The sequence below is a fragment of the Megalobrama amblycephala genome, linkage group LG1 (assembly GCF_018812025.1).
Source record: "Megalobrama amblycephala isolate DHTTF-2021 linkage group LG1, ASM1881202v1, whole genome shotgun sequence".
Classification (NCBI taxonomy): domain Eukaryota; kingdom Metazoa; phylum Chordata; class Actinopteri; order Cypriniformes; family Xenocyprididae; genus Megalobrama; species Megalobrama amblycephala.
In genome coordinates, this window is record NC_063044.1 from 35063681 (window position 1) to 35087845 (window position 24165).

At 41.7% G+C, this 24165-nt stretch overlaps 1 protein-coding gene across 1 annotated transcript in view; it reads right to left on the bottom strand.

Moving 5' to 3' along the window:
• The window catches only part of LOC125245596 (gastrula zinc finger protein XlCGF57.1-like), a 37681-nt gene extending 14468 nt beyond the window's left edge, over positions 1-23213 (bottom strand). The window contains exons 1-2 of the mRNA XM_048156272.1: positions 22726-23213; positions 6843-7398 (exon numbers count right to left, since the gene is read on the bottom strand). Coding sequence (XP_048012229.1) covers positions 6843-7398; positions 22726-22957 — 788 coding nt within the window. The 5' untranslated portion in view covers positions 22958-23213. The remainder of the gene's footprint in view (positions 1-6842; positions 7399-22725) is intronic.
• Positions 23214-24165: the final 952 nt, after the last annotated feature.

Below are 24165 nucleotides of genomic sequence, written 5' to 3' on the forward strand. Positions count from 1 at the left end.
TTCAAGTCTTCTCAGGTATTTCCGAAATAATAAAGTATATTTATAATCCAGTGCTAATAAAAATGCTATTTCAAACACTCACCTGACGTTATGAAGTGAGTTTGGAGTAAAAGCACATTAAATGTTGTTTTGTTAGAAAAGAAGTTCATAAAGGCTTCTCATGTTTGGAAAGTTTGTATATTTGACATGTGTTGTATTTTTAATGCTGTGCTCTCAGATGGGGCGTCATTTACTACTGATCACAGAGCAGCTCTTCACTAACACGCTGTGTTTATATCATTAAAAATCGCAGCCTTTGCAATGTCATAATCGCACTAAGCCAAATGGCGATTTCGATTCAATTACGATTAATCGTAAGCCCTACATACCGGTATTGCTGTAATCATCAAAATTCATATCATAACAAAAATAAATACCAGTATTCGAACCGGTATACCGGCCAGCACTACTCTTAAGCTGCATTTAAAAGTGCATTTAAAATGTTTTTGTTCCTGTTTGAAAGCATCCAGAAATGTAGAAAAAGATAGAAAAAAAAAATCCTGTTCTCTTGGATTTTTTTTTTCTTTTTCTAAACATGTACTTGCTTCACACCCTCATGGACTTGTGCCACCTTTACACACAATGTCAAACCAGGGAGATTGTTGCTCACTGACAGAATCTTACCACTGGGAAAAGTCATTTCAGGACAGGCCTGTTCAGGGCTGCTTCAATAGAATATTTGCAATAATCATGGACAATCAATAAACCTAATGGCACCATTCATATTAAGTAAGAAAACTCACCACTCTCTGTTCTTTTAAAAACATTTCAAATGCCTCCACTGCCTCCAATTGTTCCAGGGGAAAATGGATATTGTCGGGCATCTCAACATCTGGCCCCGGGGTGCTGTTCAGCCTGCTGCTGAGGTAGTTCACCTTTGCCACAAGCTGGTCTTGTTGCTGTTTAATAGTTTCCAGCAGGCTAAGGATGAGGACCTCAGTTGACACACATGAAATATAGCTAAAATATAGTGTATAAAATATATCATGTTACAGTGTTTATCCTCATTACTCATAATACTGACATTAGTTATTGACATTAGTTAATGACAAAAGTTATTGACAAAGTTTTGATGTGGCACAGAATGACCCTCCAGTATTTGTCAGTTACTCACCAGAGCAGGGAATGGTATCGGTCATTCTTCCTCCTCGCCATGTTGGTCTGTAGGTCAGGCTTGAACAGGGCTCCTCTGTTTGCCGCATGTTGAGGGCTGGTGCGGGGGGTGGAGGGAGTTGTGGAGGGCCTGCAGTTCCTGGCCCATAGTGAGGTGGGCAGTGTGCGAGAGGGTGAATTTTTTTAATTAAATGGTAGTCGTCTGTTAACCATGAACAATAATAAACATGGGGCCTTTCTATTCACTAATATTTCAGAAATCAGTCCCTACCTTGAGTAACTCTCCACATTAAATGCGGGTGCAGGGAGTTGAGGTGGTGAAGGGTGTTGCTGTCCTGTATGGGATCAGATTCCCGCCAATAGTATTGCGGTCACGGATCAAAAAATAATAAGCATAAATCAAAAATGTAAAAACACATGTAAAAATATATAGCACAAACTTAAAAAAAATAATGCAAAATGATCGGAGTGGCAAAGAACATGGTCACAGATCAAAATATAATAAGCATAATTCGAAAAATCAAAAGCATATTTAAAAAATAAGCATAAATCAAAACTTAAAACACATAAAAAATTATATTGAACAAATCTTAAACTTGTGTTTATGCGTTCTTAAAAGTTGCTTTTTCTTCCTTTTACTACTGCTCTCTTATATTTTCTGCTCATATTTTACTCTTTTGTGCGCTTGTGCTGTTTTTCTCTTTGCTCTTCTTTCTACATTTTGCTCTTGCGTTTCCAAATGTTGCAGTTCGAGTTTCATGTAAATTAGGCCGGGCTTAAGCGCCACCATTGGTCCACTAGTTCTAGATTGACATCTCCTCTAGCCAATCAATCGAAGAGGGAATTTGACGTCACTCCAGTGCGTCAAAATGCATTTTGTCCACGTTTATGTTGCAGCCTTGTGGTGAAATTGGTTATATATATGCTCAGTACACTATTATGATGAATTGATAATAGGTTTGACCTTTTTTGCAAATGTATGGAATGTAAAACCCTGAAATATCACCTTACCACAAGTAGATCTTTCAGTGGCATGTCTGCATGTCTAAATGTGCCAAAATGTATGTTGTCATTGTGGTTTGAGTGGACTTGGTGGAGAATTTTTGTTTGTATTACCATACAATGAGAACATCATAAAAAGTGAAGTGTTTTTTCTGAATGCACAATATTAAGGTTTTCTCATTATTTCTTTCATAAATTCTAATGTTAACTTTGTGTTTAGCAGGGAGAGTACCCAGATGTGGTCAGTGCAGCACAGAGCCTCATCTCTGCGCTAACACAGGCTCTTCATCAGAGTCATGTAACACCACGTTCACAAGTTCAAGTGCAGGGTCAGGGGCAGCAGACAGCGGTACAAGAACAAAGACAGACAAATACCACCATCGATCAGGAAATGGCCAGGTGCATGTTGCTGGCTATCCAGAGCATGGAAACCCTTAACAATATTTTTAAAGCTTTCATTTTCAGGCACTCTGTCATGTACATAGTCAAACCCCCATACAATTAAAATTTATGTTACCAAGATAAACAAACAAAATTATGTATATGACTATGTACATACCTACTAACATTAATTTTATGTTGAAAAAATAAATAAATTATTAAATAAAATCATTTTCCTTTGTAGGTAATTTCCTAGCATTTTCCGAAGACATGCAGTATGCGGGAAATAAAGAATAAATGTAGCATCCAGAAGACTTACCAAGACTTCAACAGTGTTTAAACCTTTTGATTAAAATGTATATCTTCTGGATAAACATTGTGAGACTACCCCTTCACCAGCACACAAACTCAAGCTGTTGAGCAGGGCTTGGAAAAAGGACCATCTCAATTACAATGGACATGACACATTCAATGTAAATTTAAATACAGAAATGCATTGCCATTTTACATATTACAAATTGAATATTGCTACTCATATGCTTCCATAGTCAGGCTTTTATTTGTGCTTAATGGATAAAACAACGGAATTGCGCACTAAGGTTTGGCTGCTCTAAATTTTACCCTCCACAAGATGGTGCTGTTTTCGACACTCTTGATGCTTTGAAACCTTTCCCGACACATTTAGAGAAAAGATCTAAAGGATTAGTCCACTTTTAAATAAACTTTTCCTGATAATTTACTCACCCCCATGTCATCCAAGATGTCCATGTTTTTCTTTCTTCAGTCGAAAAGAAATGAAGGTTTTGATGAAAACATTCCAGGATTATTCTCCTTATAGTGGATTTCAATGGGCACCAAACAGTTGAAGGTCAAAATTAGTTTCACTGCAGCTTCGAATTGTTCAACACGATCCCAGATGAGAAATAAGGGTCTTATTGTCTTATTGATGTGACAAAGTGCCTAATGGTTGGAATGTTGGAACAGAAGCTACTGTTCTTTCCTGCATTTAAGATGAGGTCCATCCGAAACAATGAAAAAGTGAGCTAGTGTGGCAAGGATTGTTGGGAGATCCACAATGATATGGAAATGCCATCTAATGAGGCTAGAGCTGCTAGCCTCATTGGTGACGTATGTATGGAACTTGAGCAGCGCAATCTGTCTTACTCAAGACATTCAGAAAAATATTTGAAACATGGCATGCCGTGGCTGTCTCATGTGCTCGGAAGGCTGTAGCAAAACTTGGGTTACAATTCTGTCTTGACGGTGGCTACATTTGTGACATCCATTGCCATGCTTGAAAATGGCGACTTTGTCAACTTCCAGGAGCTCACCAGTGTTATTCAGGATCTTCCCCTGAGCCAGGTCTGACTGCAGAGTTTGCAGATTTTGTCTAGGTTTCTACTCAAGCACTTTTGGGGTGTGAGTTTAATTTGCGAAGATATAGTTTTCTCTGAAGGGTGTGTCCGTGACGGCCTGACAAACTTTGATGTTTCACCATGAAACCTCGGTCAAAATCGAGGAAGCAAGGGTCTGTCCGTATAAACTTCCCTCGTCCACTTCACAAAGTGGAACGCACATCAAAATGGCGACAGGGATTCCCCCGAGGGGAAGTGTTTAGGGAAGTTCGTGAGTGCGTATCTAAAACTGGAGTGGAACGCAGTCCTGGCCTAAAGACATTTCTTCTTTATGATAATATTCAGTTAGTCATAGCGCCACCTGCTGGCAACAGGAAATGGCATGCTTTACATGTTAATTCACCACCAGAAACACATTTCAATATGCCATGAAGTACCAAACATGCGAGACACGTTAAATCATGCAGCTTTTTTCTAAGTGCTAATGTATACAATTAACGCCATGAAACAGGAAGTTGTTGTAATTCAGGCATACAATGTCCGATCTGCTCCAAACGTCACACGTTTGATAATATTTCTGGCCTGAACACATCTATATCACAATATTCGTTTATGGTCAAATGCCAATTGTTGGCACCAGGAAGTGTGCCACTTTGAAATGACTTTGCCATAATTCTCCTGTATTTACTCGATTACATGCATGTCGCCCACTATTCACTCTTTTCCTAAGGCCAGTGGGTGGCGGTTAGCCCGGGTGCGAGGGCTAGGGTTCTTGCAGTTTAATTAACATTACATTTGCGAGTATGACTCTCACTCGGCTTGTGAATGAGTATAACTTGCACACAGCCACTTAAAAACTGTTCACAAGCTTCTATGGCAGGGGTACTCAAGTTCAGAGGCCAAGAGGGCCGCATTTCAACCAAATGAAACGCGAAGGGCCACAAGTTATAACTTGGATCGTAAGACTTTTTAGGCCTACTTAAGACAATATTTGTAGTTTTACTGTTTATTTACTAAAAGTGCAGTTTATTATCTAGCTAAGTCTTAATAGTATGGTGTCCTTTTTAAAGTGTCACTTAACATGATAAATGGCATTTTAAAAAATGATTAATAGCTTGTCTTGCTGTATTCTTAATGTACAAATGCATAAAGAAAAACAAGAACTGATGAAAAGAAATCCTTATTCATTCCTTATTCATCCTTATTTCATTTCTTTTCACAAGAAATTTAAGGTCTGGCTGTTGTTCACTGGCTGATAAGAGTTTGTCCGTAAGACGAAAACATTGCACTTTTTTTTTTATAGCCTTTTTATACTCCATTGCACCTTTTTAACACTTTTTATAGCACCTATTTATACTCAGAGAATAAACGTTTTATTATTTATATTATTATTACCTTTTAATTTGGTAAGAATCCAAAAATCTTTTTTTTTTTTTTTAATGTTCAATCACAATCTCATGAATTACCTAACTATAACCAACGTTGTAAACATGATAAATAAGATATTCTCCGTGAGCTCGATGTGATAACAGATCTTTAATGGGAGCGCTGCTTGCTTTCTGTTTATAACACATTGACATTAAGAATAAAAGGTTTGTTTTTCATGATGCTCAGCAACTTACACACTGCAAAGTTTGAGGAATGTCAACTGCATTTCATCATGGAAAAATAAGGTTACTTTGTTTTTTACTTGCGCGCACAGTCTCGAGCCTTTGATGGCGTTCACGAACACAAAGTGCTCGACACATGCGCACTAGAGAGATTCATGCTTGTGTAGTCTTTTTCGCTCAAATAGTTACAATAAAATGTCTTTGTACTTGTTTAAAATTAGAGTTGCTGGTATCTTTTAATCCCCTCAAACGAGCGCTCTTCAACACGGTCGGCTATTGTGTTTGTTGTTACTCTTGTTCTGTCTTCTCCGTTTCTTTTCAGACTGAAACAACAGCCCGTTTCAGTGCTGACACCTTGTGGACAAACTAAATTAGTGCAAAAACTATTCAATGCGCGCGTGCAAAGTGCCTTCAGTTTATATTGTTCTTTGCGGTTAGAAAAACTGTGCTGTGCGCGTACACTATACGCGTTCTCTGCTCATGATTACAGCGTCACGCGCACTGTACGCCTACCCTAATGTACGTGTAAAAAAACGAAGTAATATTCACGCTAATTTTGGACGCAAATTATAATAAAAATACATTTATATGTAGCATGATGCGGGCCACAAATTTAATGCTGACGGGCCGGATGCGGCCCGCGGGCCGCCTGTTGAGTACCCCTGTTCTATGGGTTTGATTTTGGTTGTCATTTGTTGAAATAAATACAAAAAAAAAAATACAGTGTGTCGATGTCTGTCTACTGAATGCCCATCCGATTCTCCTCCATGGCCATATGGGAAAGTGAATATTTACACCCTACCAACAAAGAAATGGATCGACATCTGTCAGTTTTTGAACACATTTATTTATTCTGACATTTTCTACCATATGATGGCTGAAGCAGCAGCGCGTGACACTGTTCTCATGGTAACCAGATCAACATTGTGAACAGAATACTAAAAAACTGAAGTGAAAACACCAAATTATCATTCAATGGGATAAAATATCTTCTCTTCCCTGCAAACGATACCAAGAAAAATGTTCATATTTAACCAAGTCAAAAACAATAAGGTAAGCAGGTTCCATATTCAATTCAGTATCAGCAGACACAAAACGCTATAAAAAGTGAAAATTTTTAAAGTAAAAAAAAAAAGATACAAGTTATGTAAATGATAAAAGCTCATTCTGGTTTCTCAGTTTGATAGATTTGATCAACTGTAAATGATGCAAAAAATAGGAATTTTGAGTTTGTAATAGTAGCGTAAGCTTTGTAAACTGTTGTGTCAACCTCGATTTATTGCAATATTGAGCTGTTCAATTTTATTTTGATATTAGAAAATAATGAATCAAAACTTGAGGCTTTTCTCCAGTGTGAGTTGTCATGTGGTCTTTAAGGTTTCCTTTTTTAATGAAACTCTTTCCACACTGTTGGCAGGTGTAAGGCTTTTCTCCAGTGTGAACTCTCATGTGGACTTTAAGGTTTACATTTCTAATGAAACTCTTTCCACACAGTTTGCAGGTGAATGGGCTCTCTCCAGTGTGAATTCTCATGTGGACTATAAGGTGTCCTTTTTGACTGAAACTCTTTCCACACTGTTGGCAGGTGTAAGGCTTTTCTCCAGTGTGAATTCTCATGTGTTGCCTGAGGCTTTGCTCCCGTTTGAAGCCATTCCCACACAAAGTGCAGGTGTAAGGCTTTTCTCCAGTGTGAATTCTCATGTGGTCCTTAAGGTTACCTTTTCGACTGAAACTCTTTCCACACTGTTGGCAGGTGAAATAACTTTTAGTTCCTGTCTTTTGAGCTCCTTTTTGTAAGGAAAACTTTGTTGATTTTTCTTCACTCATTAAATTATAATGTTCTTTCTCTTCATCCCTTTCATTAAGTCCATGACTCGCCTCTCTCAGTGCCATCAGGTCTAGGAAAAAAATAGACAAAACAATTTAGACATTTAAAGCATCAAAACCCACAACATGTTTGTATCCTATGGATCAGGGATGGGCAGCTTTGGTACTAGAGGGCCACTCTTTTGCAGAGTAAAGTTTCATCCCTAAACAAATACACCTGCCTGTAATTTTCAAGCATTCCTGAAGACTTAAGACTGATTTATACTTCTGTGTCACGCGCACACCGTAGGTACGCCATAGGCTGCAGCCTGCCGTGCACATCTATTCTAAAGTATTGTTTAGTGTAAAACATGCTGAAGATCAGCAAACAGACTGTCAATTAATTAAATGATTAACTATTTCCCCACAAAAGCTGTTTAATCAGCATAGTGAAGCCTCTCATCCATTGACATCCATTCAAAAAACAGCCTCTGGTCTTCTTCCCTGCGTACCGCTGGGGCGGAGCGTTAGCATTAGCCGTTATGCTTTTTTGGCTAAAGGTTGCAGGCTTGCCTTCCAGTGGCTTTGGATCTACATTTCCAGCAGAGTTCAGCTCCAGCTCTGATCAAACACACCTGAAGCAGTGAACTAAGATCTTCAGGGGCAGGTGTGTTTGATCAGCCCTTCCCTTGCTAACTTCCCTCCATCTTAAGGACTCAGATGTACATCATTGTTTACACTGAACCAACACTGGCAGAATCTGTCTAGCTACTTTAACCCTTGTGCAGTTGTTGGAAATCTCAGAAGCATAGACCAGGAGACTTTGGGATCTCTTGAAGCAGAAGTTACTCTTTATTGAGAAACACGCTGTGCGTCGCTGTGGTCATCCAAAATCTAACTAAGGCAGTGACTTGGTAGTTCATATACATTCAAGGGGGAGGGATACATAGAGTAGAGGTGTGGACAATCTAAACAAAGCATGCAATACAGGAATCAGCCCATTCCCTACATTTCCCAGCCACGATCTAATCAGCATAACTGTGTCATTCAAATGCATAGGTGCTAATCCAATCAGTCTGGTAGTATCACCTATACCTTTACATTATCATAGAGACAAAAGCACAGCTGTATCTTGAGCTGGTCATGCCACATGGTCAGGAAATGCATGAGACAAAAGGTTAGTGTCTCAGACACCTGGTCTGCCTGCCTTGCCACAATATACATAAAGTTTTCAGTTCATATACTATTACATTGGAACCTAGATATAACATAGAACAAATTTGTAATCCCACAGTTCCCCCTTTGAGAGTTCTAATAACTCTCACAAAATACAAATTTAGACACTTAAAAGTTTCATTCTTGTAACCTTTGATTGTTACAGGCACATAGCACTTGCTCTGTGTTGATTGTCTTTAGTGATGAATGGCATGTTGACACAGAAACAAACATGCAGCTAGGGCCCTTGTAGTTATTACGGGTAATAGTCTTTTCTGGTTGGAACAGTCATTTCTTCGTGATGAGTGTGAGTCATTTGTTGAATGAAACACTTGATACTGTGGACGCATAGATAGTAAACTAGTAGGAAAAACAACAGCAGAATTGCTATTTCCTTGATCCACAGCCAAGGTTTACCTAACAGGTTTCCGAACCATGAAGAATTATCTTCAGTCATCTGGTGTAATTTTGCTGAAAGATCAAGAATGTCTTGTTGGATTTTGTTCAAGTTCTCTGTTGGATCCATTAACCTGGTGCAGCACTCAGGTCCGATAATGGCGCATGCTCCCCTTGCGTTGCAAGAATGTAATCCAAAGCCACTCTGTTCTGTAAGATCATTATCTTGTGCGAAGCGAGAGTGTCTGTAATGTTACCTAGAGCCAAAGCCGTATCGTTGGCCAGTTTCTGTACAGAATTCGATAAGCTTCTGACTTGATCAAGGGCCTGCATGACACCATAAGACGGGATTAATGCACCAAGAGTTCTTGACCACCATGTTTGAGCACAAGTGAGTCCTGGAATGCAGCCATCTTCTTTGTTTGTGGTAGGAGCTGAATTATATAGATGTGGAGAGCTTGGGGTGGAATGTGTATTTTCTCTGATAGCTGGTAGAACATAAACCAGGGTGCACCTGCCGTTGAATCGGCTGGGTAGGATGTTGTAGACAGAAGTTCCACATAACCAAAAGGTGCCAGTCGGTGGGGAATCATACACCACTGATTTATTGCAAAGAGTTTTGGGAGAGATGGTGTCCGGTTAAGACACCCTTCTAAGTCCTTTTCCTCTCTCCCTGCTGATGGAGTAATGTCCACATGGGATGCTGTTCTCTTTTCGACTACAAGGTTGCAACGTTCACGAGGAATTTCACCCAATGGAGTCGAGGCTGGAACATAATTTTCCACGCACCAAGGAAAAATAATTGGCAAGAGTAGATCGGTCATGATGGGAGTAGCTGAAGTTAGGTTGCAGGATGGTAATCCAGGAATGCAACATGGAGAAGCTGGAGGAGTTGTGATCTTGTGACATGCACTCTTGTTGTATATTCCACTGGTATGAACTTCGAATAAGGTACATCAGTCACAGTTGGAGATGGGGTGTGCCACCCATGCAATTCCTGCTCCTACTGAATGTGGGTGTGGCATGCAAACGTTCTTTCCAGCAAACAAGGCATTTCTTGACATATTCATCACCTCTAAGAATATGTTGTTTCTGGAGTCTACACTTTGTGCGATGTCCATGATGATTACTAGTATGGCAATCTTGATCATGTTGATGGATGACTGAAGTTCCCGTATGTGATTCTCTGCGTTGTGTATTTTTTTTTTTTTTTTTTTTTCTTCCGTGACAGTTGGCTCGGTAGTGGGTCTAGTTGTCTTCATACGCAGGTCAGGAGGTCGGTGCGTATGGGTCTCAGGACAGCTATCAAGTGGTATCTGCACAGAGTAAGAAAGAAAACAAAAGACAACAGAGCAGTATGTGTTGTAAAAGTCTGCAAACACTAGGGTTGTATCCTCTGTTCAATCTAAGTCTGCTATTGTTGTTCCTTCTTTCCCTATTTCTTAATTCCTGTGACACCTAAAGAACAGTGAGGTAAGGATGGACTAGTGAGTGGGGGAAGGCCTATGAGGTATTCTTCACCGCAGGATTAACCCCCGATGCCTATTGCATTCGGTTCCTTCCTGGGCTCCTCACTGGTCTGTGTGTCCTATCCTATCCCTGTAGGTGGGGGAACAACTTTACAGTGTGACACATGAGTCCAGGTTTTCCTTCCCTGACACAACACTGCAGCAGCTGTAATCAGCATCACTTGATGTGGTCCTTGCCACTTAGGCTCTAACGGCTTGTTTCTGAATGACTTTATCATGACCCACTGACCTGGGATGATTGTGTGTCCACCTTCTGGTGGAGTCTGCCAACAAGACTCAACTCTCTCTCTGGCACTCTGTACTACCTTTGTGAGGTTTTCACAGTAAGTGATCAGAGCATCTGAGGCAATGTGTACATCAGCATTTCTAAGATCAATCACACCTGGCATCTGCATTGGGCCTCCTGTAATAATCTCATGAGGGCTCAGGCCTACTGATCTGTTAGGTGACGCTCTCATGCTACACAGTACTGCTGGCAGTGCCTCGACCCATGGTACTCCTTCCTGATGCATTTTGCTTAGCCTGGTTTTGATTGTTCTGTTAGCTCTCTCAACCTGTCCTGATGCTTGTGGCCTGTAGGGGCAGTGAAGATTCCACTTAATTTTCATCATTTTAGACACTTCCTTGACTACCTGTCCTGTAAAGTGTGTACCTTGATCTGAGTCAATGTAATCTGGTAATCCCCACCTGGGAATAAAATCAGTGACAAGACATTTAGCAGTATGTGCAGCTGTAGAACGCCCTGTTGGATAAGCTTCTATCCATCTTGAGAACTTGTCTATTACTACCAAAACATCAGTTTTTCCCTTACAAGGAGGCAACGATATGTAATCAACTTGCAGGTGACGAAATGGTCCTGGTGGAGCTGGGGTATGTGTTGCTGCTGGCACATCATTATTTTTCTGACATGTAACACATCTTTTGACTGTTTCGGTAGCTACATTTCTGAATTTTGGATTCCACCATTGATTTGAGAACCTGTGATTCATCGTTGCTGGACCACTGTGACCCAAATTGTGTATTTGTTGAGCCAAATATGGCAGCAGTGATTCGGGAGCAACATACTTTCCCCCTTTGGTCCAGCAACCAGATGAATCCGCTGTGGCTCCTTTGTCTAACCATGTCCATGCTTCATATAGAGGAACGTCTTTGTACAGATCAATTATTGATTCAGGAGGCAGAATTGTCTTCTGTGCTGTACTACCTGAACACACTTGTACTGTTGCATAATAACAAGCCTGTTTAGCAGCTACATCAGCAAGAGCATTACCTTTAGCTTCCATAGTATTAGTTGTGAGATGTGCTTTCACTTTGATCACTGCTAATTTCTTTTGGAAGTTTCATGGCAAACATTAGATCTTTCACTAATCCAGCATGCTTAATGGGGATCCAGCAGAAGTTAGAAACTGTCTACTCTGCCAAATGACACCAAAATCATGAGCTATCCCAAAAGAATACCTGGAATCAGTGTAGATATTTGCTACCGATCCTGAAGCTACCGTGCATGCTCTAGTTAAGGCTACTAGTTCTGCAGCTTGAGCTGAAAAATGATCTGGAAGTCGACCTGAATGAAGCCTGAAGAGCTAGATGAACTGCCTGCACTGCTCTAAGACATGGGCCCATCCCTTGAGCGACTATGTCAAGTTTACCAGAATAGTAATGAATGGGGCGTAAACTGCCCCCATGATCTTGCATTAGACATGCAGTCATAAAGCCTAAGTGTTCATGGACATAAAGCACAAAGGGCCTATCAGATTGGGCAATTCCTAATGCTGGTGCTTGACATAGTGCTCTCTTCAAATCATTGAAAGCTTTGAGATGAATTTCTTCCATACAAACAGTATCAGAATCTTTAACCTGGCCTTTCAACAAGTCATAGAGTGGCTGAGCAATCGAGGCATAGACTTCAATCCAAGGTCTACAGTAACCTGCTGTTCCTAAAAATGATCGGAGTGTTTTAATGTTAGTAGGTGGAGTTATGGCTTTGACTGAAGCAGCTCGATCCTGTGTAATGGATCTATTTCCTGCACCAATTGTTTGACCCAGAAATGTGACTTGGTTTTTAGCAATTTGAGCTTTGTGAAAGCTGCATTTGTGTCCTCTTTTCTGCAAATAGTCCAACAATGCTGCCAATTCAGTTTGATGTACCTTGTGATCTGTAGAGGCAATCAAAATATCATCAACATATTGAATCATAGTGGACTGTTTGACTGGACATTCTGGGTCACACAAGTCACGTCTGACAGCCTGATGGTATATAGTTGGGGAATTCTGAAATCCCTGTGGTAACCGTGTCCACTGGTATTGCTCATAGTCAACTCTGAAAGCTAACCATGCCTGGCTGTCAGAGTGCAATGGTACAGAAAAGAATCCATTAGACATATCAATTACTGAAAAAACCTTGCAATCTAATGGTAGGCCATTACAAATTGTAGATGGATCTGCTACTAGGGGGTGATTTTATCAATATGTTTATTGGCTACTCTGTAGTCTATGGTGAGTCTCCATGTCCCATTGGATTTCTTGATGGGCCATATGGGTGAGTTACAGGGACTGTTAGTCTTAACTAGCACTCCTTGCTTTAGCAATTTTTCTACAATAGGTTTGATTCCCTGTATAGCTTCCTTATTGATCGGATATTGTTTGGTAACAGGAGGTGGAGTTCCTGTCAATTTGACCGGTTCTACACCTATCAAAAACCCACAATCATCCTTGTCTTTAGCCCAAATTGGATGATTCTGTAAGAAAGCATACTCAGGAGTGGTCGCATTATTAGTAGAACTTGTGCTGAGGAAATTTTTATGGTAGCAGATTCTGAGGACAGGTCTAAAGTTAGATGCACTTGTCTCAGTAGATCCATGCCTAGAATTGCACCTGTATTTAATGGAGCACATAGCAATTTCGTAGTCAGAGTCTTTGGGCCTAACTGTACCTCTATGGACGGGGTTTCATACAAAACAGAATCTTCACCTATTACACCAGTTAAACAAAGTTTAGTTTTCTTGTACGGGATGTTTAAACCTTCAGCCAATTTTGTAGGAATTACTGTAATTTCTGCACCTGTATCAAGCAAAAAGTCAATCTCTTTCTCTTGTATGCTACCTTTCACAAAATTCTTTGGTCATTGTGATGGATTACAGGGGAAAGGTAGTTACTCACAGCCCCAACAATTAGTTTTTTTCCTTTTCTTTTTGTGCTTTTAGAAGAGCCTGAGCGAGCTGTCCTAAAGTTTCAGTGTAACTTGGCGGGACTACTTCAGGGTTGTAGGCAGGCTGAGAAGGAGCAGAGTTATGCATATTGTTTCTTTTACTATCTTGCAACTTCTTCCTACACTCTTTCTCCCAGTGACCTGCTTTTTCACAGTAGTAGCATTTGCCTTCTTTTCTATGCCATCTATTGTCTTGATTTGTTGTGCTAAATGTAGCTGCTGCTACTCTCACTTTTGCCTTAATATCAGCATCTCTTTCCCATGTAGCTAAGCTGTCTAGGTTAGTTCTGATGGTTTTGTTAGACCAAGTTAGATCTAGGAATGGCAAGACTTTTCTGTACTCGACTAAAAGGCCATCTGACAAGATGCGGACTAAGGGTCCCTTGTCATCTAGCACACATTCAGAATCATCAACTATTCCACTGTAAGTCACAGCTGACTGACAAAACCTTTCAGTGTATTCACTCACAGGTTCTTCTTTCCTTTGCACACAGTTAGTGATTCTGGACCAGTCTATTTTGGGTCCCATGATATTCTTTATAATTTTCAAAACACCTTCTCTCAAATCGCCTTTACTGACATGTTGTAGTTCAGAAGTAACACCAGACTCAAAACTGTTGAATTCAGTTTCATTTAGAATTTGTGACATCAGCTGTGTGACTTCTGTCAACGACATGTCATAGAGACGCATTTTGCTTATCAATGCACTTCTAAATTCAGGAAAATTTGTGCGTGCTGAGGGTAAGCTCTGGGATAGTCTCTCTACATCTTTAGGTCTTAGCGCCTTGGCAACAGTTTGTACTTGGACAACAGAAGAATTTGGAGGAACACTGTCAATTCCCTCAATTCCCTGAGATCTTCTCCTAGCACCACACACCTGTAGCAAATTAGCTCAAAATAAATATGAATAATTAATCATAACTAGTTAATATTACAATCAATTAACCTGTTGTTCAATGAACACACAGTGTTGATTGTTTATTAATTCTAAGAAATGTTCATTTCCAGGTTATGGGAAATAACAATCTTATTCTACTAAAAGCCTGTAGTCAGGACCGACATGAATAGGGACTCCCGTATATGAGCACAAAACACGGACAACTTTACGTGTGACATGAACAAGACTTTATTAACTAGACTAAACAGGAGGCTCCCGTTGAATCTTTGCTGATATTGTCTTGATGAAAGAGAACCAGTTGGATTCAGAGGATCTTTGGTGAATGGAAGGTCTAGGCCGAGGCCTGGCACAAGCTTGGGGTTCCTTAGAAGCTTCTAGCTTCTTAAAGCGTCATCTTGACGTCAGCATTTGTCAGTAAAAAAAAAAAAAAGAAGAGGAGGAAGAGCAGGAAGAGAGGTTCTATCTTGTGATCAGTGAATAATAAGGGGTGAAGATGTCACACCCTCTTGAGGTGTCTGAGCCAATAAGGAGTTTCCCTTTCAGAGGGAAGTTTTACGAGTCTTTGTTCTGTAGCATGATATTAGCATAAGACACTGGATTGGATGAATGAGAGAATAACCTTCTAGATTCCTATAATACTAACATGTCACAGAGTTAGTAACATGTAACATGAATTACCAAATAGGAAATTAAAGTTGGAGTCCGTAGATACCAAACATGTTGCCAATGTGATCTCAGTTATCTAAACATTTGCAACTATGGAACATTAATACCAAAATAGTTCAAAAGAGAGAATTAATACATAGAATAAAGCCTATAAAAGGAAAGTCATGAGATGGGAAAATTGGATACATGTTTATACATTTCCCAAGTGGTTATATAGAGAATACATAGGATTAAGAGAGTTTATTTGTCCTTCTCAGGAAGAATGAGTCACTAGTCTCTACAGCATTCTTCTGGATCATAAAAGTACCATATAACCCTAACAGGACACCTAGTTGTGCCTGTGTGCTAGCTACACTTGGGATGCTGGTTGCAGTTTTAGGGGGATGAGTTCAGAGATCTTTCATAGTGGGAGTGAGTTTATGGGTAATTCATTAAATACAATGAATAATTGTGTGGCTGATTGGTCCAGACGCTACACACCTTCACTGAATCTAGGGGCACATCAGTTACTGATTGGATGGCTACATCTCGGGACTCGGCCGTGAAGCCAGTGCTGAAGCGGTCTCATATGAAGCAGACCGAGCGGTGTTACAGCCGCTGCAGCCGCCATATGCCCCAGGAGCCTCTGAAAGAATTTCAGTGGGACCGCTGTCCTGCCGTTGAACGTATTCAGGCAGTTCAACACCGACCGAGCACGTTCCTCTGTGAGGCGTGCTATCTGTTCGACCGAATCCAACTCCATACCGAGAAAAGAGATCCTCTGCACTGGGGCGAGTTTGCTCTTTTCCCAGTTGACCCGAAGCCCCAACTGGCTGAGGTGACTGAGCACCAAGTCCCTGTGTTCGCACAACTGATCCCGAGACTGTGCCAGAATGAGCCAGTCGTCTAGGTAGTTGAGAATGCGAACACCCTGTTCTCTCATGGGAACAAGGGCTCCCTGCACGACTTTCGTGAAGACGCGGGGAGACAGGGCCAGCCCGAAGGGTAGGACTCTGTACTGATATGCTCGACCTTCGAACGCGAATCTCAGGAATGGCCTGTGTCGCGGAAGAATCGAAACATGGAAGTACGCGTCCTTCAGGTCGATCGCTGCAAACCAATCTTGGGGACGGATGCATTCGAAAATGCGTTTCTGTGTGAGCATTTTGAACGGTAGCTTGTGGGGGCTCCGATTCAAAACTCGCAGGTCCAAGATCGGTCATAACCCGCCGCTTTTCTTGGGTACAATGAAGTAGGGGCTGTAGAACCCCGACCTCAAATCGGCTGGGGGGACCGGCTCTATCGCGTCCTTCGCCAGTAGGACTGCGATCTCCGCACGCAGAACAGGGGCATCGGCATCTTTCACTGTAGTGAAGAGGATGCCCCTGAACTTGGGGGGCACCGGGCGAACTGAATCGCATAGCCGAGCCTGATGGTCCGAAGGAGCCAGCGAGACGGACTGGGGAGCGCTAGCCAGGCTCCCAGAGACCGCACAAGCGGCACCAAGGGGACCACCGGCGTACCCGCCGCGGGGCAGCGAGGTGGAACGCAGGGACGCGGCCCGGGAGGCTCTCTGTGTGAGGCGGCCCGAAGCGGGGTCACAGTGTGCTGTGCAACACTTACCTGCTTCCACGGGTGGACAGAGGGAGCAGTCGAGGTTTTGCCTACCTGCTGCTCGCTGCTGTCCGCTGGCGACAGAAGAGGTGGATGAGAGTGGTGAGGTTCTTGCCCTCCCACTGCTCTCCGAGCCCTCTTCGGACCCGGAGATAGAGGAAACTGCTCTTCCATTGAAAATTTGGGTACCGCTGGCCGTTGAGCCAGCGGCGGAACAAACAAAGGATTCTCCACCCGGCCCTCCTCCGGGGGAAGGAGCGGTGCGGTCACCACCTCCTGAAGAGCAGTCCCATCCATCTCCGGGTCGCCCGTCCTAGGGCCGCTTGGACTTGGCCTTGCCACCCTTCTTCTTAGGGGTGGCGGGACGGGCTGGGCACCCCGCCCGCGACCGGCTCCACGAAGCCGCTTGGATGGAGGCTGCTGCTGCTGCTGGGCGTGGGAGCGGGGGCGGCTGCAGGGGGGCGCCCTCGGCGACGGGCAGTCTGAGGTGCCGCCGGCGGTGGAGGTGCAGCAGCTGACCGCCTAGGCAAGATGTGACTAATGGCCTCAGACTGCTTTTGTACAGCCGAGAACTGTTGGGCAAAGTTCTCGACCGCGTCGCCGAAGAGGCCGGTCTGGGACACGGGGGAATTAAGAAACCTGACCTTGTCGGTATCCCTCATGTCCGCGAGACACAGCCAGAGATGGCGTTCCTGGACCACCATGGTGGACATCGCACAACCCACTGACCGCGCCGTAACCTTCGTCGCACGAAGCGCAAGGTCCGTCGCGGCACGAAGTTCTTGCAGAACTTGCGGATCATGACCACCCTCGTGCAGGTCCTTCAGTGCCTTGGCCTGATGGACCTGCAACAACGCCATAGCGTGTAGGGCAGAAGCGGCTTCCCCACAGGCCTGATAAGCCTTGCCGGTAAGGTCCGACGAGTACTTACAGGCCCGGGAAGGGTGGAGTTAGGGCACAGTTGCATAGCAACGGCCCGTTCCACAGGGGGTATGCGCGTATAACCCTTAGCCGCTCCGCCATCAAGGGTGGTGAGGGAGGAGGACCCACCGACACGGTTTCGGGCAGTAAAGAGTGCCGTCCACGTGCCAGTGAGCTCTTCGTGCACCTCCGGGAAGAAAGGTACTGGGGTGGGGGGGCTGAGAACCAGCCCTTGCCACCCCGAGAAACCAATCGTCCAACCTCGAGGGCTCGGGACATGGTGGAGGATTCCACACGAGCCCGACCCTGTTGGCGGCCCGGGAAAGCATAGCCATCTCTGGGGTCTGAATCGGGCACAGTTGTCACTCCCGAAGGAGGCAGCTGCACCGACTCGTCATCCCCAGAAGCGTCAGGCTCACCCTCCGATGCACCGATCGACATCCGGTCGTCTTGGGGAGCTCCGAAGGATACGGATGGTACACACCTCTGGGGTGGTCCACCGCGTTCCCCCGGCAGCTCTACTGGCTGCGGAGTGCAAGAGGGGCGAGGGTTCCTAGGGGGTTGGTTCCCCGAAGGAAGCGCGCTCACCGTAATCCTCAAGTCACCGGACCCGCTGCCCGAAGCAACCCTCTGGGGAGGATTGGAACAAGGCATGGGACCGGGACTCCGCCCCTTTGCAGGAACTGGAGTCTCGACCGCAACTCCGCGACGGTCATCTTCCCACAATGGGTACATGACTCGTCCACAAACGCCGCCTCAGCGTGCCTTAAGCCCAAGCACGCGATACAGCGTTGGTGACCATCCCGAGGCGCCAGGTAACGACCGCATCCAGAAACACACAAGTAGAACGACATCTTTAAAAAGACGCAAACTACTTGTGTAAGCTCTTTCAAGGACTGACTCTTCTAGGTGCTGAAGCACGCAGGGGAATAGCCGCTGCAACACAGACAGGGAAATGTGCAGCCTGTCGTGTGCACTCTCCTTGAAGGCGCTCTCTTACCAGCTGTAACAACAGCTTTTTAGCGCTCTAGGCGCACCGTTTCACCAGCCGTGAGAACGGCCTTCACGCTGACTACAGCTTTTTTGCTCAAAATAAAAAGGCAAAAGGAAAAACAAAGGAGAAAATCGGCCCCGCTGCTGCGCTGTCCGCCTGCACCGCAACAAAGAGACGTCTCGAAGAGCTGACTCGTTTTTCAACACTCGTGCTTTCAGTAGCTTTCTTCACACTGTTGCAGAAGTTTGGCTCCGAAGCGAAAAGCTGAAGATGCAACGCACCTGCTGCTCATTATATACCCGCGCTGCGAGGCAAGCAGCTGATGCATATGATTGCATGCCAATGTGCATTGGCTCGTTTAGTTACACTCGAAGTAGATTGGCCTCTCTAGCGAGATTCCTATTCGTTGGTCTGTCCGACGTACGTCGAACGTGACCGACTGAATGGGAACCCAATATTAGCACGTGATGCCAATCTTCCCTGCCTAAACAGAGGATAAACAACCTTCCCTTATAAAGCAGAGGATAAAACTTCCCTAACTTCACAGAGGATAAACCAATATTAGCACGTGATGCTAATCTTCCCTGCCTGAACAGAGGATAAACTTCATCTCTAAAAGAACATTTTTAGAGGATAACTTAGTTAACCAAACCCTACAGCTGTCTGTTAACTCTTCTCTGACGGCGCAGAGGATAACACATTAGTACTGGTCTTAATGGTTCTTTTGGATAGAGTATCACTCACCAACCCTTGGGTGAACAGGAAAATTCAGCCTGGATCTTCCTTTGGATCAGATCTTTGTTGTGCTTGAAGTTCCAATCTGGATTGAGGTGAGAAGCTCTATCCGGGTCACGGCACCAAAACTGTTGGAAATCTCAGAAGCATAGACCAGGAGACTTTGGGATCTCTTGAAGCAGAAGTTACTCTTTATTGAGAAACACGCTGTGCGTCGCTGTGGTCATCCAAAATCTAACTAAGGCAGTGACTTGGTAGTTCATATACATTCAAGGGGGAGGGATACATAGAGTAGAGGTGTGGACAATCTAAACAAAGCATGCAAATGCAATACAGGAATCAGCCCATTCCCTACATTTCCCAGCCACGATCTAATCAGCATAACTGTGTCATTCAAATGCATAGGTGCTAATCCAATCAGTCTGGCAGTATCACCTATACCTTTACATTATCATAGAGACAAAAGCACAGCTGTATCTTGAGCTGGTCATGCCACATGGTCAGGAAATGCATGAGACAAAAGGTTAGTGTCTCAGACACCTGGTCTGCCTGCCTTGCCACAATATACATAAAGTTTTCAGTTCATATACTATTACATTGGAACCTAGATATAACATAGAACAAATTTGTAATCCCACACAGTCTTCATTTGGGAAGTACACTCAGGATCTTTGGGGTCTCCACAGACCCCAGGCAACAAAATGTAATTTTGTAACAAAATAATTGTCTTTAAAAAAAAAACAAAAAAAACAAATGTAATTTTACTCTGTTCATTACTTTTTTCAACATTTGTGCAGAGCTCTGCATAATTTTTTACTTTTAAAACTGCACTTTCCAAAAGATGAGCAAAAATCTTACACTAAACCATGTCAAATTATCCATGTTATCCCCATGAATGAAATTTAGAAATTTATAAAGTGAATTGTACATAAAAAGCTGTTTTTGAATAAAAACCTACTAAAAAAAAGGATTTATTTATATAAATGTAAAAGATCTGATAAATCTTCCAAAATATGAAGTAAATACATTAATAAACAGAGTAAAATTATGTTTATTTAAAAAAAAAAAAAAATTATTTTGTTACAAAATTACATTTTGTACCCTGAGTGTGACTTTTTTTTCTACACTAATATAAAAACAAGATATCACTCCATTTTTTTTTTTTTTTTTGTAGATCTAGAAAGTATTAATCCCTGTACAAAGTTTCATGTCATTTGGACAAAGACTAAAAAGTAAAAAGACCCCAAAGACCCTATAAGGGTTAAATGTACCTCTCTAAGCTCTTGATTGCTTAGAATCTGCTATGGAGCTGATTTGCAGATGCACTTATGTTCCAGAAAATACTGTAACTATAAAATGATCATTTTAAAGGCTTGACTATGTGCCACACTTATTGCTGCTAGCTGGTGGCACGATAACCATTTCAGGGTTCCCACTCTTTTTCAGCGATCATTTTCCTGGACATTTTAAATTTTACTATGGCAGGAATAAAAGACAAGGATCACACTCTATAAGTAATATATTGCTCTCTAAGTCTTTAAAAGGCGTACAGTTTATTGCCATGATTTATTGCCCTGACTATAAAATCAGTTTTTAATATGAGCTCTTAATCATACATTATAACTATGGAAGCTTGTTTCAGCCACAGAATTAAAAAAAAAGTTGCAATTACCTTTTTTGTATCTCACTATTCTGACTGTTTTCCTCGCAATTGACCCTTCACAAAGACCCGCCCCCCTTAGTTGCTGTTGCTTTGTCCGACAAGCCGTGGCGCTGTCACGCCACACACAGTGAAAAATACATTGCAGAGATGTCAATATACACAATTTTTCAAGTTTAACTCCACCAAAGTTAATCTTCTAACTCGTGACTGCTTTGTCGGACAAAATGGCGGATTCTGCGTTCTGATTGGTTAGATCGCGTGTCAATCAAACTCCCGGTGAAGGGTCAATTGCGAGTTTATCTCACAGTTATGCAATTTATAATTTTGACTTAATAACACAATTGCGAGTTTATATATTATACATAATTATGAAAGCTCAGATTTTTTTTTAGAATTTTGAGATAAAAAGTTGCAATTACCTTTTTTATTTTTTATTTAGCAGCAGACACTTCCATAGTTTATTGCCATGACTTAACTATAAAATCAGTTTTTAATATGAGCTCTTAATCATACATTATGACTAACTGTTCTCGTTACTAGTAAAGCAAAAAATATTGGAACTATTTTAATGTTTTGTTTAAGTCAAAGACAAAGTCGATGAACAACAAAGAAACCCATAACACGTAATTGAATATGTGGCAGGTCTATTAGTTATTTCTGTCCCGTCCAATGCTGGTTATCATCATGTCAATCTATATAATTTTCAAACTCCAAGTTCTGCACTGTTGTGTAAACTCCTGTAATCATCAATGAAGCTGGCTACACTGCACAATGAATCTCTTACTTACCTTATATCGCATCAAAATTATTAGTTAGCAAGTTACTGAATTAGGTAGCTGCTTACTGATTTACTAACATTTTCTGCAACTTGCGCGGGTATATTTGTATATTTGTACCCGCGGTTTTGCAGGATCAGATTTAGTGTGCGTTCACGTTTGGTTCGATTAAAACAAACCCTGGTGCGGTTGCTCAGTTAGTGAGGTTCATTTGAACATATGTGAACGCTGCCATCCGAACCCTGGTGCGCACCAAACAAGCGGGCCGAGACCGCTGAAAAGAACGAACTCTGGTGTGGTTCGAATGATATATTATGAATGATATACACACAGAACGAGCGCATTAACCTCAGCACACAGCACTGTTTTGGATGTTCGGTAAGTTCCGTCTCAAAATAGGCAATGTATCATAAAATCCGACCAATCACGTTGTGAATGTATCCCTATGCCTTTAGGTTCGGTATCTTTTGGTTCGGTGATAAAATTGCTAATCTGAATGCTAATCGGACCAGGACTAAATGTTTTTTTTCTTCTTTGGTCCGGACCAAATGAACCAAACGAACCAAACTACAAGTGTGAACGCACCCTTAATGGAAACACTGAATTTAAAGTGATATAGTTACACATTACTACATTTACTCACTATTGTAATGAGTTAATAATGCTGAATTACAAGTAATCAAACCCTAACTCAAGTAAGTGCACTTGAAGAAGTGAATGAACCGTAAAATTATACTTCTGTATATTCTCTAGCCTATATCTGTAGAGCTGAACATTTTTATAAGGATCAAATGACTGAGTTCAGCTGTGAGAATAGAAACCAACCTGTTTGTTCCTCAATATCTTCATGTTTCACTCTGAATGTTTCATCAATCTTCATGTCTTCAGACTCCTCTTTAATAATTATCTTCATGTCTTCAGTCTCATCCTTAATAAACTCAATCTTTATATCTTCACTCTCCTCCTCTTTTTTAATCTCCATCTTCATGTCTTCAGTCTCATCTTTAATAAACTCCATCTTTATATCTTCACTCTTCTCCTCTGTTTTAAACGCCATCTTTAAGAGAATAATTAACAGAGTTAATGGTCTTAAATGACCTGGTTAGACAAAATCTCTAAAAACTAACGCTGCAAATTAATAAACTTCATATTTAGGCATTTATGACTGATGAAAACATGTTTAGTTGGTTTGTTAGTGTTTGTTGTTCTCGTTCATGTTCACTGTTTGAGCAGCACGAGTCGTGATTCACTGAATCATTTCTCAAAGTGTTTGATTCAATTGACTCGGAGTTGAAAAGTTCAGTTTCTCCATCATGACTCTCCAGAGACTGAACTCGTGTTCATGATAAACTGATTTATTATATAGAGAGAGAAATGAGACGCAGGTTTACTGTTTCTCATCAGTGGATGAGCTTTACTCACACAAATATCCTTCATTACAGTTAGATAAAGAATCACAATGTTACATTAAATAGTAAATAAACTCACATCGCTTGTTTAAAACAAAACACACAACTATTAATCATTGTACTGTTTCTGTCGATTAAAACAGGTTAAATTCTTAAAACAAACCTTTCTTCAGCAGAATCACAACAGATGCAGGATCGCGGCGCAGTCTTATGACGTCATGCCGCCGCTCCAAAATAAAAGTCCTGTTCAGACGCTGCATTGTCTACAATCACAGAAATGCATAGAAATCCAACTATTTTACCAGATAACCTTTGTATTAAATATGATACGAACAAATATGGTACAAACAATGTTTAAAAGGTTGTATGACTTCATTAAGCAGAGTTCATTCATGGGTCATTCCTGGTATGCAGTAACATTTTGGCTTCATAAGTGTTGGAAAAAAAGGTACATGATTTTTATGTTTTTTGCATTCTACCAAAATAGTGACGTTTAACTATTAGGATACATATTGGTCAAGCTCGGCGACTCAAAAAAATAATAATTATTGTCCAGACACTGGCCATGAAAATATTCCACCCTGTTAGGGACATAAACATAGTCATCACAACATGTTAATAATGTAAATGTTAAACAAAAATGAGCTTTTCTTGGATAGTATATGTCACTTATGCCATCTTATTATTTTTTTATTTTCAAAACAATAACAAAACAATTATTGATGAATATAATATGTCTTCATTATTAAGAATAGGTCCTTTTTGTGGCCATTTTTGCCAATAGGGTGGTAAATAATACAAATTTTTTGTTCAAAAACATATATATGCTGTTAGTCCTCCTCACCTCATAAAATAA